Source organism: Phycodurus eques, chromosome 22 (assembly GCF_024500275.1).
Source record: "Phycodurus eques isolate BA_2022a chromosome 22, UOR_Pequ_1.1, whole genome shotgun sequence".
Lineage (NCBI taxonomy): Eukaryota > Metazoa > Chordata > Actinopteri > Syngnathiformes > Syngnathidae > Phycodurus > Phycodurus eques.
Window position 1 is genome coordinate 10,123,888 of NC_084546.1, and position 17,219 is coordinate 10,141,106.

Here is a 17,219-nt window from a genome sequence, read left to right on the forward strand (position 1 = left end):
CACTGGGATAGGCTAAAGCTCCTCCGTAACCATGAACAGGCTCAGCAGGAGAGAAAATGGACAGGGAGACGGAATCTTTCTCAGTCCATGTTCTTTAGTATTGTTTACGTTGTAAACATAAAAGCCAAACTTACGAGCCTCCACAGTCACTCTGGTTCCGCTTCCGAAAACGAATCTCCAGCTTCCTGACACTCGTCAATTGTTACCTCAACAAGAACCTCAAGAAAAGCTTCAACAAGGAAACGATGAGAACCTTTATGGGGTGGCATGGTTAAGGTGCTGATTAGATTTTTTTTTTGCTCAAATTTTAAAACAAAAAGGACTTTTCCACAAGTGTTGGCCTCTCCACAGTGGCGTTCCTCAGGGGTCCATCCCTCGTCCCACTTGACTTTTATGTCATTCATGTTGACTGGACACCCTTCGCCTAGTGTAAGTGACGTCATGACGCGTGTTTCTCCACGTTTGCATTAAAAAAAAAAAAAAAAGGGTACATTTTCATCAACACACTCAACGTGTTGCCACGGCAACTAAGGCATTATCAGGAAGCTTGTGATACGTGACACAAACAAGCAGCTGAATTATCCACGAAGAAGAATGAAGCAGAGTAAGAAAGACAAATATGTTCAAAGGCAATTTAGTCAGTACCAATCATGAAAAACACAAGCCGCAGTATTAATGGAATTCCTACTGTTTTCCACCGTCAAACTCGTCCCGGCCCCGAAGACAATCTTGTAGCCCACAGCGGCATCCACACAACAACGCACACTGCCACACAAACCTACACCCTCAGCTGCCACGCCCACCACCTGTGGCCTCATTATTTTCTTCAGCTGATGACATCATGTTGGCTCTTTTCGAAGTTCCACTCAAAAGCTATTTTCAGCTAACTTCATGTCACCAGGCGGCTGTAAGACCACAGTTCTCGCTCGAATGCCTGTCAGAACTCAAGGAGGAGGAATGGCCTAACATTATCAATTAGCATGCCGATAACGACGTCTTTAAAATTGTTGAGAAAAAAGATAATGTCGCTCTCGGAATCTGTCGCGATGTACAGATTCTACATGTACGTCTGGATCTTTGTTACGCTTCAATCGGCCTCATCATTGGTTCAACTGTGTTTATTCGGTTGATCATCCTTACCTTCTGCTTCCGCCAGAAACAATTCTCATCAATTCTCATCTTCCGTGGATTTAGGTGTCGCTCTGGTCAGCTTCCAATCCAACTCGTTATGTTCATGAAGTCGTCCACAATTATACTTTGGGGATCAGAATTATTTGGGTTAAAATAATCCGTAAAAAAAAAAGAACGTATGCACGGGATGGGTTTCTCCCCCATCCAACTTTGCTCCGTCAGTCTGCAATTGGGTGGAGTTTGAGTCACGTGACGACATTGTGAGGTAAGAGCTCGAGTGCAGAAGAGAAGAGCGGAGTTGACAGAAATTCATTCGGCATGTTGCTGTGTGCTTGGTCGCTGCTCGTCGTCACTGTGGCAGGTGAGCGCTGCTCGGCGAGGTCAAGGGTCACTCGACAGGTGCATGCTGAAACACGCTTGTCTCATCCTTCAGGCGCCAGCGGTGACCAGCTCGAGGCAGTCACGGGACGAAGTGTTGGCGTCAGAAGGCAAACGGGTGACACTGTCGTACATTTACGCCACAGGGTCTGCTGGTGCTGATTATTTCATTCTGGTACCAACAACTTCCTGGACAAGCGCCACACTTACTGCTTTCCCACCTGGGAAGCGGCAGCCCGTTAAACGCCGAGCAAGGACTATCGGCGAGCGTGGGAAGTGACGGGAGACGAGTGCACCTACACATCGAGGATGTGACAATTGAGCACTCTGCGGTGTACTACTGTGCCGTGAAGCCACACAGCGACACAAGCGGCACATTCTCGTTGCAAGAACATTTCCTCTTCCTCAGCTCATCACATCACACTCCCCTCTGGTATCTTACCAAAAAAAAATAAAAAATCTCCAAAGCCATCAAAGAAAAAACTTGATTTACCTTGTTTCAAATGATTATGCACATTAGTGTTCCAAGGCATTTGATAGTGTTTTAAAGAACTGAAAATGGTTTGACTTAAATTTGGGAATACGGCCTGTTGTTTGATAGCAGCTTCCCAATTCTCGCATTCATTAGACTTTTGGGAGAAGTTCTGTTTTGAATTTCTTTGCGGGATGTCACAAAAGCCTCCCAGAGCTGCTGTTTGGATGTGAACTGCCTCCCAACCTCCTACAAACCCCAATTCCAATGAAGTTGTGCAAAACATACATAAAAACAGAATACAATGATTTACAAATCATTTTCAAACTATAGTCAATTAACTACAGCGCAAAGACAAAATATTTCATGTTCAAGCTGATATTGTTTTTTGTTTTTCTTGCAAATCGTTTTGAATTTGATGCCTGCAACACGTTCTAAAAAAACATTTTTTCACCTTTCCTTTTAACAACACTCAGTAAGTGTTTGGGAACTGAGGACAAACATTGTTGGAGCTTTGCAGCTGCAACATTTCCCAATTTCTGCTTGATGTCCAACTTAAGTTGCTCTTGTACGCGCAACTCTTTGACTCCAAAGCCACGATTTTTTAACACGGGAAGAATGTGGCTTGGTATTGTCTTGCTGAAATAAGCAGTGACATAACATAACACAATTGCGGAACTGCTCTCGACTGCCATCGAAGCTGCCACAACTGCTCTGACACAATGCGGTAATGCACACGTCACGTTTTGTCCAGTTTAGTTGAAAAATAAGCTATTGGTCTGACCTTATCACCGTATTGTTGTGTAAGTAAGTACTTTAATTTGTCCGGGAAAATAATCCCTGCCTGCGACTTTTGCTTCACTGTCCGAGTACAGATAGATTGTGTAATAGAATGTACTCTCTCTGTTTTCTAGTGTCATATAGAGGTTGTCTCCTTTTAATTCATGTTTCCGTTTCATGACAATATTTCCATTTGTTGATGGAATGAGTACAAGTCCTAGTTGGAATAAGCCATCTCTTCCCAACAAATTCACAGGGCACTCCGGGACTTCGAAAATTGGCATTCTACAAGTTCTCCCCTGTGGGTCGCTAATCCACACAGGCTCAAGTTCCATGGCAAAAGTAATTTGCCTATTTGCAGATTTAACTATTGCCTTATGTCCCGATAGTTTGGAACCTGGGATCTTTTCCCTACATGCTTTTGTATCGCAAGGAAATTACATTTCTTTCCCATTTATTGACAAGGTTATTTCAGGTTTTTGTGTGTGTCCAAACTCAGAATGTCCTGTAAAGTGAAATCCACTTCCTCATTCTCTGTAATAATTAAACAAGAGGATTTGTTGAGTTGGGAAGCAGTCATGCGGTTGTTTGTCCGTATTCTATGTTATTTTTCTTAGGGCAGTTACGTGCGATGTAGCTTTTATCTCCACTGCACCAACAGATGGTATTATCATAACAATTTCGACCATATCTTACTGTCCCACGGCCTCTGCCGCGTCCTCGAAAATTATCTCCCTCTTTGCCTTGATAGTATTTCTTTTTCTCCTCTTCTGTTTCTCTTTTAGACGCCATGTTTTAGCCAAAAAAGTAAGTCGTCAAATCCATCTTTTTCCATTTGTGGTATATTATTTTTGTGTCGACCCTCTATTTCGTTTCGAAGTTGAACTCGTTGTTGCGGATTTCGCTGGCCAGCGAAACCGTATTTGGTTATCCGCGTGTTTAAATGTTTTATTTTGGAAGGGTTTTGAAGTTGTACATATTTCCAATCTTTACACGTCAGGCTTTCTCTTGGATCCATTTTAAAGTTAGTGTTTCCCATTTTTGTGAATTTGGAAGTCAGTGTATTCGCAACCAGAGTGACCTAATACTGACTTTATTCAAAGAAATGAACGGGTGACAATGAATGTCTGAGTTCTGGTAACCCTCAACCTTCTACCCCAAATGGGGCGGAGGATTCTTGCCTCTGCTTCCAAACTCAGTTGTCACTTACAATCCAGTCTCATACATCCATACTTTTACACACACACACACACACACACACACGATATTAGTAACGTTTTAACAAACACACGAAAACATGGAAACACGGAAACACAAAAACACGTAATTTAAGTACGTACAGGACTCCGTCGTCCTCTTTTTTTTATTTTATTTAACACGGAATTTAAGCACGTATAGGACTCCGCCGTCCTTCTCTCTTTTATTTTATTTAACACGGAATTTTACACGTACAGGACTCCGCCGTCCATGCGGAATTTGTCGGACTCCGCCGTCCTTCATTTACTTGCCAGTGACTAGTATTACACAAGGTTTATTCTGCCGCAGACGTCTTTGTCGCGCAATGCACTCCTTTTTCCTAAATTTTTTTTTACAAAATTTAACTCACCAGTCGTCTTCAATCCTGTGGATTGTCGTCAACCTTCAGATCCCAGTTGAGGAGTACGAAGACCAATTGCCGTGGCCACGGTCTCTTAACTGGGTGTCGGCTCCACAACTGGAATCCTCGGGTGCGTTGACATCCGGCTCGAAGGACCAATTAAATGTTGGATTTATCTTACCCAACATTATAATAAATAGACACAAAAGGAATGAAGACGCTGGTCTCTTTTTCTCATGAGGAGGGCGCATGGGAGATTGTTCAGGTTACAGCCTCTCAACACGCTCTAAACAATCTCCCCCGTCGCTCCTGCATTTATTTGAAAATAGGGAGGTTTCTAAGTTTACAAGACACAACACACTAAGGGGAGGGTTTCAAGGTGAAAACATGGCACCAACACCTGCCACGTCCCGGCCACGTCCTTCTCTCTGATGATTCCTGCTGAGTCATCTTCTTGAAGGCGAGACATCTTTCTTTCTAAAAATTGTCCATAATACTCATGCAAGCTAAGCAAATAAATGATAACTTCGACAATATATCTAACACCCCCCAAAAAAGACATTGCTTGGATGGCAGCATATGTTGCTCCAAAACCTGCATGTACATTTCAGCATTAAATGGTGCCTTCAAAGATGTGCAAGTTATCCGCCAGTGTACAAGAAAAAGCCTGCTTCTCCTCCACACCGTGCACGTTGATGTCATTGCAACAGGAAGCGAAGGCCGCGCCCTCCTCAGCCGCAAGTCGGCATTCACGCAGACTGCCAGTGCAGACATGAATAGTGTGCTCGTGTGCGTGCTGACGGCTGCTTTGAGTCTCGGTGAGGTCATCTGAGGTCACCGCTGCTTTCAACTGCCGTCTGACCGCCTTTGTCGCTCTCTTGACAGGAAACGGTCAGCAAACGGTGCACCAGCCGGCGGGCGATGTCCACGCTGTGGAGGGCGCAATGGTGACGCTGGACTGCAGCTTCCGACAGTACACAGAGCAACGACTACATCTTCTGGTACAAACAGCAAGTGAATGCGGCACCCGAGTTTATTGTGAGCATCTTTAAGATCGGTCAGGGCAAGACGGAGAAGAAGTACGCCGACAGGTTTCGCGCCAGCATGGACACCAGCACCCTGCAAGCTCCTCTGCATATCGAGAGCGTGAAGCTGAGCGACTCGGCAGTCTACTACTGCGCCCTGCAGCCCACGCTGACACATCCGCTGGCGTGCCTGCACAAAAACACCTGCACCCGCCTCGTGCCACCTTACGTTGGGGGTGTGGAGCGAACGGCTTGATTTGTCACCATTTTGAAGCCTCGTTTTATATCCATTCTTTTTTTTTTTATATAATCATTCAAATGATGAATGGTTGTTAACAATTTTCTCTTTGGTGTGTTGAATTTCAAATAAATATTTTGTTTATATGTTGCCAATAAAAGAAATGAGATATCCACTCACAGAAATGCACAATCATTCACACCCTCACTGAGCGCGAACTGAACCCGAGCTGCCTGCACAGAAGTCAGGTGATAGACCAGTGGCTAATAAACATGCTTTGTTCAATAAATACAATTTAAAAAATCAAGTACAGTATGCTATGGGGAAGAGCACGCGTGCGTGACCCCGAAACAGCTCTGCGGCTGCCACTCACACGTATACACTTGCTGCCTGAGTTGAAGACGCACAAACCAAACAACACGCTGCTCCACCTTCTCATCAGGGTCAACAAGGTCATATGACTGACACAAAGTCACGGTGATGATGATGAATATAACATATATAAACTGCGTTAGCATTTTCAAGTACGGGCAAGCTTGCGCTGTCACACTTGCACGCTGTCCCGCGGCACTTTTCACACGACTCAGGTGCAGTGTGAAAAGGCCTTTCTACCTGACCTCCATTTCCTCCCGACAATGTCCAACCCCAATTCCAATGAAGTTGCGACGTTGTGTTAAACATAAAGAAAAAACGCAATGCAGTGATTTGCAAATCATGTTCCACCTATATTTAATTGAATGAAAACACTACAAAGGCAAGATATTTCATGTTCAAACTGATCAACGTTATTGTTTTGAGCAAATAATCGATAACTTTGAATTTGATGGTTGTCATGAACGGAACGGAGGATAGGACCCAAAAATGCACGACTCCAAAACAGTTAACGATTATTTGCTAAAAACAATCAATTCATTGGAATTGGGGTCGGACATCCGGTCCCAGTAAGCGTTGAAGACAGAAACCATAGCTGCTGTCATCTGTGACGCAGGTGCCATGGCGACCACTTCCTTTGGAAAGAGTCGCGAAGACACAACCAATATCCAAAACACAGGCAAACTCGCATCGTGATGTAATAAACATTTCGTTAGCCACGTTTGAATCATAGATGACTGTGCAGCTTTGCTGTCCTCTTAACTTCTTCTTAATAAACTATTCATAACAACAATAATTGCTTGGCGATTGACTCCCACATGCCAACGAGCACGCCTTCAATATACTGTATAACATGGCACTCATGTCGAAATCTTCCCTGTTTGAACACCCTGTTCACTATTGAATGCTATTGCGCATTGTGTAATGGCTTCCCTATCAGTTACTGATATAAGGTGAGTAAGTACAGCATTTGCAATTAATGATTGACTGATTAGCATGGAGTACCGTATTCACTATCGCATACCGGTACAGTGATCATCATGTAGTATGAATTATTTATTATTCATTACTGTGTATTGAGAAGCTTTCTGGCCTCTTTTTCTTCATCAATACAACTATTGATTGATTGGTTGTCTTTATTTGGAACATGCCATTAAGAAATGACAATGGATGGAAGTTGCAGGAAATGATCTCCAGAAAACAGCATGTCGGTGTCATCTGCAATAAAGGGATACATTTCAAGGATTTTGATACATTGCAAATATCATTTATGTACGTTCAATAACATTGGTCCCAGCACTGACACCTGTGGGACACCAGAACTGTCCAAGAATTCTGACTGATATCCATCCATCCATCATCACAAACTGTTGCTCCTCACCCAATTCAAAACTCACCCCGAAACCCATATTGTTCTAATGTTGTTGTTGTTAATGTTATACATTTTTTTGTGATTCATTGTCTCAAATGCATTAATGTCACAATCACAATTTTGTTGTTGTCCATGGAGTTTGGGATTTCTTTGATGAGTTCTGTTCAGGCTTTAGACCGGTTTCCTCGGAATTCGTCGTTTATTTGTGTCTATACATTTGCATTAGCCATTATACATTTTCACTAATTCAATTGAAAGCCATAGACCTTTCTGCCGTAATTCATCTGTATGGTGGTGTGTTGTAATTCAGCAACAACCTTTTTCTTACAATCTCCTTTTATTGAACTTTTGTTGATTTAATAGCACATTTGATTGCTCACTGAGATGAAGAAAACCTCCAAATTCAATCACAAACACAGGAGGAAGCGGAAGGTGGTGGTGTGGCACTGGCTACTCAGGTGCGCCAAACCACAGGCGCAGCGTCATGACACAGTTGATGGCGAGCGTCTTGGCGAAAACCAGGCGGAGGCCGAGGACGGTGACGGAGAGGAGGTTCACCTTCTCGTCTGCCAACGACATGCACGTTTAACTCAGCCCCGGCAGACCCTAGCATGTTCAATACCAACCTGGCACCAAAGCGTCCGGGCGCCACCCTGGTCCCCCGTCACCTGCGGCGGCACGACACGAAGCGACATGAGGCGACGACTCCATGAAGTCGACAAGAGGCCGAGGCCGCGCTCCTCACCTTCCTCGCACGTGTCGTTATGTGCGGCTGACAGCAGTGCCACCTGGTTGTATAGCGAGTCGTCCGATATCCGCACGGCGTGCGACTCCTCGAACAGGTGTCCTTTTCCCGCCTTCGCCGTGGCGTTGTGTCGGCCGAAGCCGGCGGCGAGGCACGCCTTCAGGTTGCCCGCCTCAAGTTTGTAGAAGGACGGCTCAAAATCTTCCGCTAAACACCGACCGCAGTCTCTCGTTAAGCAGGGAAAACACATCGTGACAATTGGGCGAGAAGATTGCGCTGTTCGATGTGTTGCTTTTGAACATGTGGGAGTTCGACACAAAACAGGTAACATTTGGACAACATGTTCTGACCTGTTGCACAACCAGAACATCTTGGCAACAAAATTCCAACTTTCCATTCATTTGAGCCAACAACTGCACTATTCTCTCTTTTTTACTCACCAGTTTCTACACTCAATCTAGTTTCACATCCAGATGTCCGAAGACCAAACTCATTAACGATTTTCTTATCGTCTTCAAATTTGAATAACAAAAAGGGAAATTTGTTTTTAAGCTTTTTCGCAGGTGTAAGTCTCTCCACAATGGTGTTCCTCAGGGGAATTTTTCACAGGTGTTGGCCTCTGCACAGTGGCGCTCCTCAGAGGATCATTCCTCGTCCCACTTGACTTTTATGTCATCCATGTCGTCTAGACACCCTTCGCTGTGTATATATGACGTCGTGAAGCATGTTCCTCCATGTTTGCATCAAAAAAGCTGGGTACATTTTTATCTACACACTCAACGTGTTGCCATATGCTAAGATGTGATACACAACAAAAAAGCAGCTGGATAATCCAAAAGGAATCAAGCAGAGAAAGACAAGTAAATATGTGATCAGTGATAAAAAAAAATACTAGCTACAGTATTTATAAAAAATCCTACTGTTTTCCACCGTCAAGCTTGTCCCACCCCCGAAGACAATCTTGTAGCCCACTATCATCCACACACAACACACACTCTGACACAAACATACAAACTCACTGGCCGCGCCCACCACCTGTGGCCTCATTACTTTCTTCAACTGATGACATTGTTGACTGTTCAGTTCCGCTCAAAAAGCCATTCAAAGCTAACTTCATGTCACTAGGTGGCAGTAAGACCAGAGTTCTTGCTCTTCTTTCTCTTGAGATGGCCTCCCATTATCAATAATAATGATGATAACGACATCTTTAAAACGGTTGAGAAAAATATCATGCAGCAATTTGTCGTATTGTACATATTGTACATGTGCATCTTGATTTTTGCCAAGCCTATTTGCCTCATTCTACTGTCTTAGACTGATCATCCTTAACTTCTGGTTCTGCCTGTCACAATTCTTATCAGTTCTAATTTGTTGCAGATTTTGGGTGTCACGGTGCACAGCCTCAAATAAAATATGCTATCATTATGAAGTAGTCCACATTTACTTTGGGCTAAGTGGTATGACTTCATCAACAATACGAGGCAACTATGTTTGTCAATGCTTGTCATGAGTTACAAGGTGCCTGAATAACGTAACATGTCTTGCTTTTGTCAAAATAGCTCCAGGATCCTGCGCTACAAATATGTTGCCAAATGGAACAGTAATAGCTGAGTTTTATATGACACAAGTTAACATTTGGAGTTTGTTTGGTGGAGTGATAAAAAAAAAATAAAAAATGCACACAAATGCTTATCGTTTATTCAAACTACAACCTTTTATGTAAAAAAGTAAAAAAAAAAAAAAAAACAGACTCCAAGGTAACGCTACAGTAGTCATAAGATGTTTTTTTGTTTTTGTTTCTCTTACAGCTAGTGTGCCGTCTTATTTGCAATTTTTCTGTCTCTTTCATATCAAACTTTGTTCCATCAGTCTGCAAATTTCAATAAATATCCATCATCATACAAAAAAACACAGAGCCAGTCTAACTTTCGTGTGGCACAGAAGAACTGCTCCAGCATATTGAAAAAAAAAATGTATACAGATTCTTCTCGCCTCCAGTTACTACCTTAAATTTGCGTAATTTGAATCACCACCAACGGTTAACACATAATTACCACAACTATGTACAACATCATTCTAGGCATTCCAGGAAGTCTCTTTTCACTCTGCTAGTATGTATTGTATGTATGTGTAGTATGCTAGTTTTGGTTTATCCAGTTTAGACAGTCACACAACACCGCAATTGAACTGTAGCCATCTGGAGACACTGGTAGATATAACTGTGTGTCATCTGCATAGCTATGACAGTCAACATTAAAGTTCTGAAGAATTTGACCCAAGGATAGCATGTAGGCTACATAGGCTGAACAGGAGGGGTCCAAGAATTGACCCTTGAGGGACCCCATAGGACATTGTCATTCGATGAGATTGAACACTTCCAATGGTAACAAAATAACTCTTCCTCCAGGTAGGATCTGAACCATTTAAGGACTGTTCCATTTAGTCCGACCAATGTTTCCAACCTGTTCAGCAGTATGTTATGATCTACTGAATCAAATCCCACACTGAGATCCAACAAGACAAGAATTGACACCTTTCCTGAGTCAGTGTTCAAGCTTGTATCATTTAGCACTTTGACAAGACCTGATACTGTACTGAGATGAGTTGGGAAACCTGATTGAATTTTTGCAAAAAGTCCATTTTAGTTTAAATAATCCCTACGTTGATCGCGAATGACGTTCCTCCTGTTACTGTTGGCGCGGTATCCTCAACTGTAACACCATGTCATGAGAAAGGAGTTAAGCTTCAATGGAGTTGGCACAACTCTTTTTATTTTTATTTTAGTGCACGTCACAGACATTTTATTAAGACACCTGGAGAGAATTATAAATTGTGGGGGGGGGGGGGGAAAAACAACATTTCCTTTATTCAGTTTTTCTGCTTGAAGTTTACATGTCAGCTATGAAAGGGCTTGTACTGCTCTTAAAGGCAACACTCATTACAAACTGTTGTAAACATAGTAGAATAGAAAAATGTTAGAAATTGCACTGCCATAATTCAGTGAACAGACTTCCAAGGCATAACATCTCTTCACAGATAACTTGGACAAAATCCACAAAAAAAAGTGTCCATTCTAAGGTGCTCATAGTGGCTTTGTAAACACGCAACAATAACATCTAACAGAGTGAATACTTTCCTTCAGTGCTGGCTGAAGAAGGGGTGAGCCAGGGCCCCAGCGGCCGAGATGCGTCTGCTTGGCGTGAAGGTTAAACATTGCTGCGGGTGAACAAAACAGAGGGTTGGCGCTCACTCCCTTTTTGGGCGGGGCGAGACGGCCTTCAAATAAAATTTCAAAAAAATGTCACCCCAAAAAAATGAGTTGGGTTGTTTTTTTGTTTGAAATCCCTTCGCTTATAGAAAAAGGAATTGACAATGACATTATCATTGGCACCTCATGCTCGAAGAGTCAGTATAAATATATGAACAGATTGTGTGTCGCAGTCGGTAGAAGAAAAGTGTGTGTTGTGACTGTGGGAAAAGATAACGCAGTTGATCTAGTGAATGCTGAACATCATGTGAAAGAGCCACTGACATTCAACTCGAGCCGTGCGGTGAGTCAGAGCGCGATTCTTAGTTGTATATCTGTAAACAAATTATTATTTTGACATAAAAGTGCTTTCTCCGTTTTTATTGTTTCTGTAGGTGTCCGTGGGCCTTGTTGCTGTAAAATGGCTGGCAATGTGCGAAACTGCTTTGAAAACAGCTGGCCGTGAAAGAGTTAATTGATTAAAAAAAAAACATTTTTCCCCCCCAGCCCTACGCTCTATTATAATGCGTTTATCCACTCACCAGAAGGAGGTCTCTCTCGTGGGGGTTCAGCGAGGCCAGCAGCGGGGGATTGGGGTCCTTGGGCCCAAAGGAAAGGGAGTAGGCAACGGGGCTGTCCTGGGGCCACTCAACCTCAGTGGGCAAACCGATGAACCTGGAGTGATTGACAGCAGCAAAAACAACGAGCCCGCCATTAAAAAAAAAAAAAAAAAAAGAAAGCAGAGAAAAATGCTAAATGCTATGTTTAAATTGGGCCTGTCTGACAAGTGCAGAGTTGTGTCCAAAAAAAATCATGTTTGCTGGGTTCGGTGTCAAAAGCACAGGAGGATGGATTCGGGATCTTCTGTTATGTTACGATGCAGTCATTTTTTTGCATGGTGTACGTGTAAAAGCTGTTCGAAAAATCCAGTCGCTACTATATCACAATTTGCTGGCTTCTGCGTAAAAGGCAAAAGGCAGACACATTTCGGCTCTTTTATATCATCTCTGATGGGGCTTTAGTGACATTGTAGATACAGCGAAGGACAAAATACTCACTCAAAGATCATTTGCAGCTGTTGCGCTTCAGAGGATCCTTTGAAGAGCGGCCTGCGGGATGAACGTCACGTCAGCGTCCTAACCGTTAAACGTGACGAGGGATGTTCTTACTTGAGCAGGAAGAGCTCAGCAAATATGCATCCCGCGCTCCACACATCCACAGACGACGTGTAAACAGAGGTGAGCAGCACTTCCGGAGATCGGTACCACAACGTGACAACCTGCGGAGACCCGAAAAGTGCTTTTTCCAAACACGCTGTCCTGTGATTAACGCAATGACTGTAATGACGCACGTACACCTGGCGTGAGGGCCATGTTGAAGGTATACAAGCGAGCCAGTCCGAAGTCGGCGATCTTGACCAGGCCGCCGCTGCTGATCAGGATGTTTTCCGGCTTGATATCGCGGTGCACCACCATGTTGACGTGCAGGAAGTCCAGGCCGCGCATCAGCTGCAGCATTATGGCCTGGACGCACAGAAGGCGTCACCACAGCTTCACTTTTTAGCTCACTTATCACACAAAAACGTGGAAACTAAATGGTTTGCTTGTGTTTGGGGGTCACAACGAAGGTCGGTACGTGCTCGAACAGGGGTGGACAAACTTTGGCGCTCGAGGGTCACGGTGGATTTTTCAAAAGGTCAGATGAGCCACAGCATTAGGAATTAAGTAAAACAAACAAAAAAAAGGTAAAAAAAACAAACAAACAGGTTTTTAAAATCGTTTATGCCTTTTTAAATTCAAGTCTTTCTGGTATTTATAACTAATTTAATGTTATAGAAAGCTCACAGAGGGGGTTTTGTGTGGGGCTTTTGTTGGAGAACAGTGCCCTCTGTTGATGGATGCTGTAATGGGACAGTAGCTACTCTGATAATAGCTCACCGGTGATGGGACATTGTGATTTCCTAAGGACGTTGTAGAAGTCATCATTAGAAAATGTAAACACCTGCAGAAATGAATAGAAATCAATTGTGGCATACCGATATTGATCCGTTTCCGACATTGTTCGATCATTGTTGAAAATTATTGTGAGATGTCATTCATCTTCCTGGAGATAAAAAACAATCCATCCATTCTCTGGAGCACTCATGCTCACTGGGGTCGCAGGCGTGCTGGAGCGTATGCCCGCTGACTTTGGGCGAGAGGTTGAGGTACACCCGGAACTGGTCACCAACCAATCACACGGCACATATGGACAAACCACCATTCACGCTCACATTCGCACCTCAAGACAATTAAGAGTCTTCTGTGAACTCATCATGCATGTTTTTGGGAATGTGGGAGGAAACCGCAGTACTAGGAGAAAACCCACGCAGGCACAGGGAGAACATGCAATATAGGACTGAGCTATAAATCAATATCAATATCTATCGCGATGGACACGTGATCAACACCAATGGCAACAGGGTAGGACTACAGAGTAGGACTGCAAGTTATTGGAAAAAGACGACATATTAATCTTCTTAGCATGTCCAAACAGGTCCCTCCGCTGGTCACTTTTAATACTACAGTTGATTCACTGTATATTACAGTACAGCAACATCGCAGCAGACCCTGCGATGTGAATATTGCGCACACATACATCGCTTAAACAAAATATCGTGCAGCCCTACTACAGAGGCTTTAGGGCTCATTTCATTTCTCTTTTTGCTGGGTCGCTGCCGATGTATACGGTGACTTGAGATCCACCCTCAGCATCTCGACCCGTCACGACCCAGATAAACAAAGTCGGTAAAACGTCATCAAACTCACACGCTCTTTTGTCACGTCACTAGTGTGGCAGTAGCCTACTTTGGATGGTTTAAATCAGACAAGAGTCAGATGACCGATGCCTTCTGTAAACTATGCCGGCTTATCGTCCCTACAAAAGTGAAGTTAAACTCGACTGTGTTGTTGTCTTTACCCTAATGTCGTCCAAGCTGAGTCCAGACGGATGGGCTCTGAACAGGTAAGTGGACAGGTCCTGTTCGATGTACTCCAACACCACCGTGAGGTCGAACGCCTTGCTCACCATTGTGGCCCTCGCATCCAACAACCTGCACAATGCAACGAGGATTTATGTGTAAATATCAGTGTCATTGTGTATGTATGTGTATCAACTATAATTAGGTAGTGCTGGGTGTTACGGCCTTAAAATAGAAATCTCACATTTTTCCCCACAAAAATCTTAATTGCTGGATTCCGATTTTTTTTTTTTGATGGGACTCCATTTGTGGTAACAGTTGCTTTGGGTGAGTTGTATAAATAACTTTGCAATCCAGTGAACATGTGAATCACCAAAGCCAAATTTGTGAAGCAAAAAGAAAAGACCAGTTAACTTTGTCAAAAGCTTTTTCTTCAAATTAAGAAAATGGCAGAATCCATGGAGGAAAGGCTTAAATTGGCGACAGTCGTCACTTTTTTTTTTTTTAAATATATATCAGTTTGTATCAGTTTCTATTGGTATGTTTTGAGTTGTTTGTTTATAATTCTCACTTAAACATTCATTCATTCACTTATCCTCACTGGGGTTGCAGGCGCGCTGGAGCCTATGCCAGCTATCTTTGGGGCGAGAGACACCCTGAACAGGTCGCCAGCCAATTGCAGGGCAGATATAAATAAACAACCATTCGCACTCACATTCACGTTTATGGGCAAATGTAAAGTCTTCAATCAACCTACCATGCATGTTTTTGGGATGTGAGAAGAAACCGGAGTAAAAAAAAAAAAAAAGACAAACACGCAGGCAAGGGGAGAACGCCACACAGGCGAGGCTGGATTTGAACCCAGGTCCTCAGAACTGTGAGGCAGATGTGCTAACCAGTTGTTCACCATGTCACCCTCACCTGTGCCACTTGAATGAATCCATAAAATCAATAAATCACCCAGCCATAGTAAAAAGCAATTGGATAAAAATGGTTCGTGCTCTTACTTGATGACGTTGGGGTGGTCAAAGAACTTCATCCTACACAGCAGCGCCACCTCACGTAGCATGTACGGAGGGATGCCATTGTTGCCCGACGATCTCGACAACTCGCTGTGGAACTTCTTCACCGCCAGGAGACGCCCTGTTCCGCCTATCTCCCTGGCCTTGTACACCTTGCCAAAGGAGCCCTGGCCTATCTGGAGCAGCAGTTCATAGAGCAACGGACTTGCGCCAACCTCCATCACCTCTGGAGTTCAAATCATAGGCATACAGTACATAGATGCCACTATATTGGATGTGGAAAAGCAGAGTGGTTGGAGAAGATGCACGTGAATGGAGAATGGGTGAAACTGCCCAACGATAGGTCTGCCAAGTGTCATATCCCCAAAAAGACTCGAGGCTTTAGTTGCTGCCAAAGGAGCATCAACAAGCTATTGGGCAAAGGCTGCAAATTACCGTAATTTCTTGTGTATAATGTGCATTCCCCCCCCCCTCCAAAAAAATTAATTCTCAAAAGTCAGTAGTACGCATTATACATACGTATAGGGGAACATTTTTATAAATGTATGCCGCCATCTAGAGGTTATGAAAAAGCTGTGAAAAATGAAATGTGGTTTGCCTGGTCTTTCTTTTTTCTTTAAAAGAATTGTACATTCTGCCTGGGTAATCAAACGTGAGGAAACTAGTGAGGAAAAGCGCAACGGAAGATGAATGAATGAATGAATGAATTGGTTGTATTTGGCCATTGTAACACAATTTTTATTACTCAGGATTTGCTGACTTTGTGGCTGTTATTGGTTCATAAAGTCCAGCACATAAGACTGTGAATTCTCGAGGTGAAACCAACCTACACACAACAAGTAAGTTATTTCCTCACCACCTAAAAGTTCAGTTACTACCCTAATGGTTATTAGTTAACTTTTAGCTAACTTTTCTCATACTATGAAAGTTTCCCAAAGAGCTGAGAAAGCATTCAGAAGAAAAGCCAGTACTGCTAGTCTGCCTCCAGTAATTACAATTATTAGTAGTTAAATAGATATAAATTACTGAATATAAAACAATGGACACGGACGTCATAATATTATCCACGACGTCCGCAAAAAGTTGGTATGGCCAAATACAATCAAAAGTCATTGTTCAGTCCCACCTGAGAAAGTTAATTCCATTCTCTGTTGATAGTGTCATTCGCTTTGCCACATTCAATATGGCGGCGACGTCGACGTATGAATAAAAATAGCGGAAACGGTGACGTAAGGCGATAGCGCGCCACGTGTATTCGTCGGTGGTGAAAATAACCTGATATTTGTTATATAAAGGTAAGCCATTGTTACATAAATGAAAAAAAATGTCATAAAAAAATGTCAACGTACTGTAAGCTTTTCACGTGAAAAAGCCTAACCAATTAGCATGTTAGCTGGTTACCTTACAGTCCACGACTCATTGTCATTCTAACAACTCCCAATACTTTTTTTGGTTTACTTTACCTTAAAAGGATGATTACAAAAAAATATATTGCTTCCGTGTGGCCCAGACAAATGTGACAGCAAACGTGGCAGCCTCACACGACAACACTTGAACTGATCACCGAAATCTATTTGCTAAAAGTTAACATTAGCAGTTCACGTGCAGTTCACGAAGGCTGCGTTCACATGCACTTCGGATATTGTGCAAATTCAATAACCGTGTAAAAATATGAAGTACTGGTGTCTAAAAAATGTTACCAATGGAAAATACATTCAGATTAACGGTTTATTATATATTTTTTAATTGTGTCCAAAAAAAAAAAAAAAAAAACATTTATTAAAAATGGCTTTCGTCACTTCAAAATTTGTGGTCAATTTTGTCCACGTGCAGGCGTGGACAAAATTGGAAGCAGATTACAAAATGGCTTTCGTCACTTCA

At 43.0% G+C, this 17,219-nt stretch overlaps 1 protein-coding gene and 2 gene segments (V, D, J or C); 1 reads left to right on the forward strand and 2 right to left on the reverse strand.

Moving 5' to 3' along the window:
* Positions 1-4,956: 4,956 nt before the first annotated feature.
* Positions 4,957-6,211, forward strand: LOC133397502 (T cell receptor alpha variable 14/delta variable 4-like). The segment is given in 2 exon segments: positions 4,957-5,176; positions 5,244-6,211. Coding segments are annotated over 2 exon segments (616 nt in total).
* Positions 6,212-7,683: 1,472 nt separating this feature from the next.
* LOC133396959 (T cell receptor delta constant-like) lies at positions 7,684-9,115 on the reverse strand. The segment is given in 3 exon segments: positions 7,684-7,931; positions 7,992-8,033; positions 8,111-9,115. Coding segments are annotated over 3 exon segments (555 nt in total).
* Positions 9,116-9,854: 739 nt separating this feature from the next.
* On the reverse strand, positions 9,855-16,892 carry LOC133396958 (cyclin-dependent kinase 4-like). The gene is made up of 8 exons (XM_061667275.1): positions 16,802-16,892; positions 15,324-15,564; positions 14,316-14,448; positions 12,713-12,880; positions 12,527-12,636; positions 12,416-12,466; positions 11,900-12,032; positions 9,855-11,326 (listed from the first exon to the last, which is right to left on the reverse strand). Exons 2-8 carry the CDS (start codon positions 15,557-15,559, stop codon positions 11,249-11,251), a joined length of 909 nt encoding a protein of 302 aa, XP_061523259.1. The 5' UTR covers positions 15,560-15,564; positions 16,802-16,892; the 3' UTR covers positions 9,855-11,248.
* Between the last annotated feature and the right edge of the window lie 327 nt (positions 16,893-17,219).

What these genes read in the sequence shown, in the direction of transcription:
- LOC133396958 (XM_061667275.1), bottom strand. Translation starts at nt 15,559, where the DNA reads ATGGAGGTTGGCGCAAGTCCGTTGCTCTATGAACTGCTGCTCCAGATA. An exon ending in TCAGCTTGGACGACATTAGG is followed by an intron (nt 12,881 to 14,315) that starts GTAAAGACAACA and finishes CTGTGCGTCCAG; the next exon opens with GCCATAATGCTGCAGCTGAT. An exon ending in ACGAGAGAGACCTCCTTCTG is followed by an intron (nt 11,327 to 11,899) that starts GTGAGTGGATAA and finishes GTTCACCCGCAG; the next exon opens with CAATGTTTAACCTTCACGCC.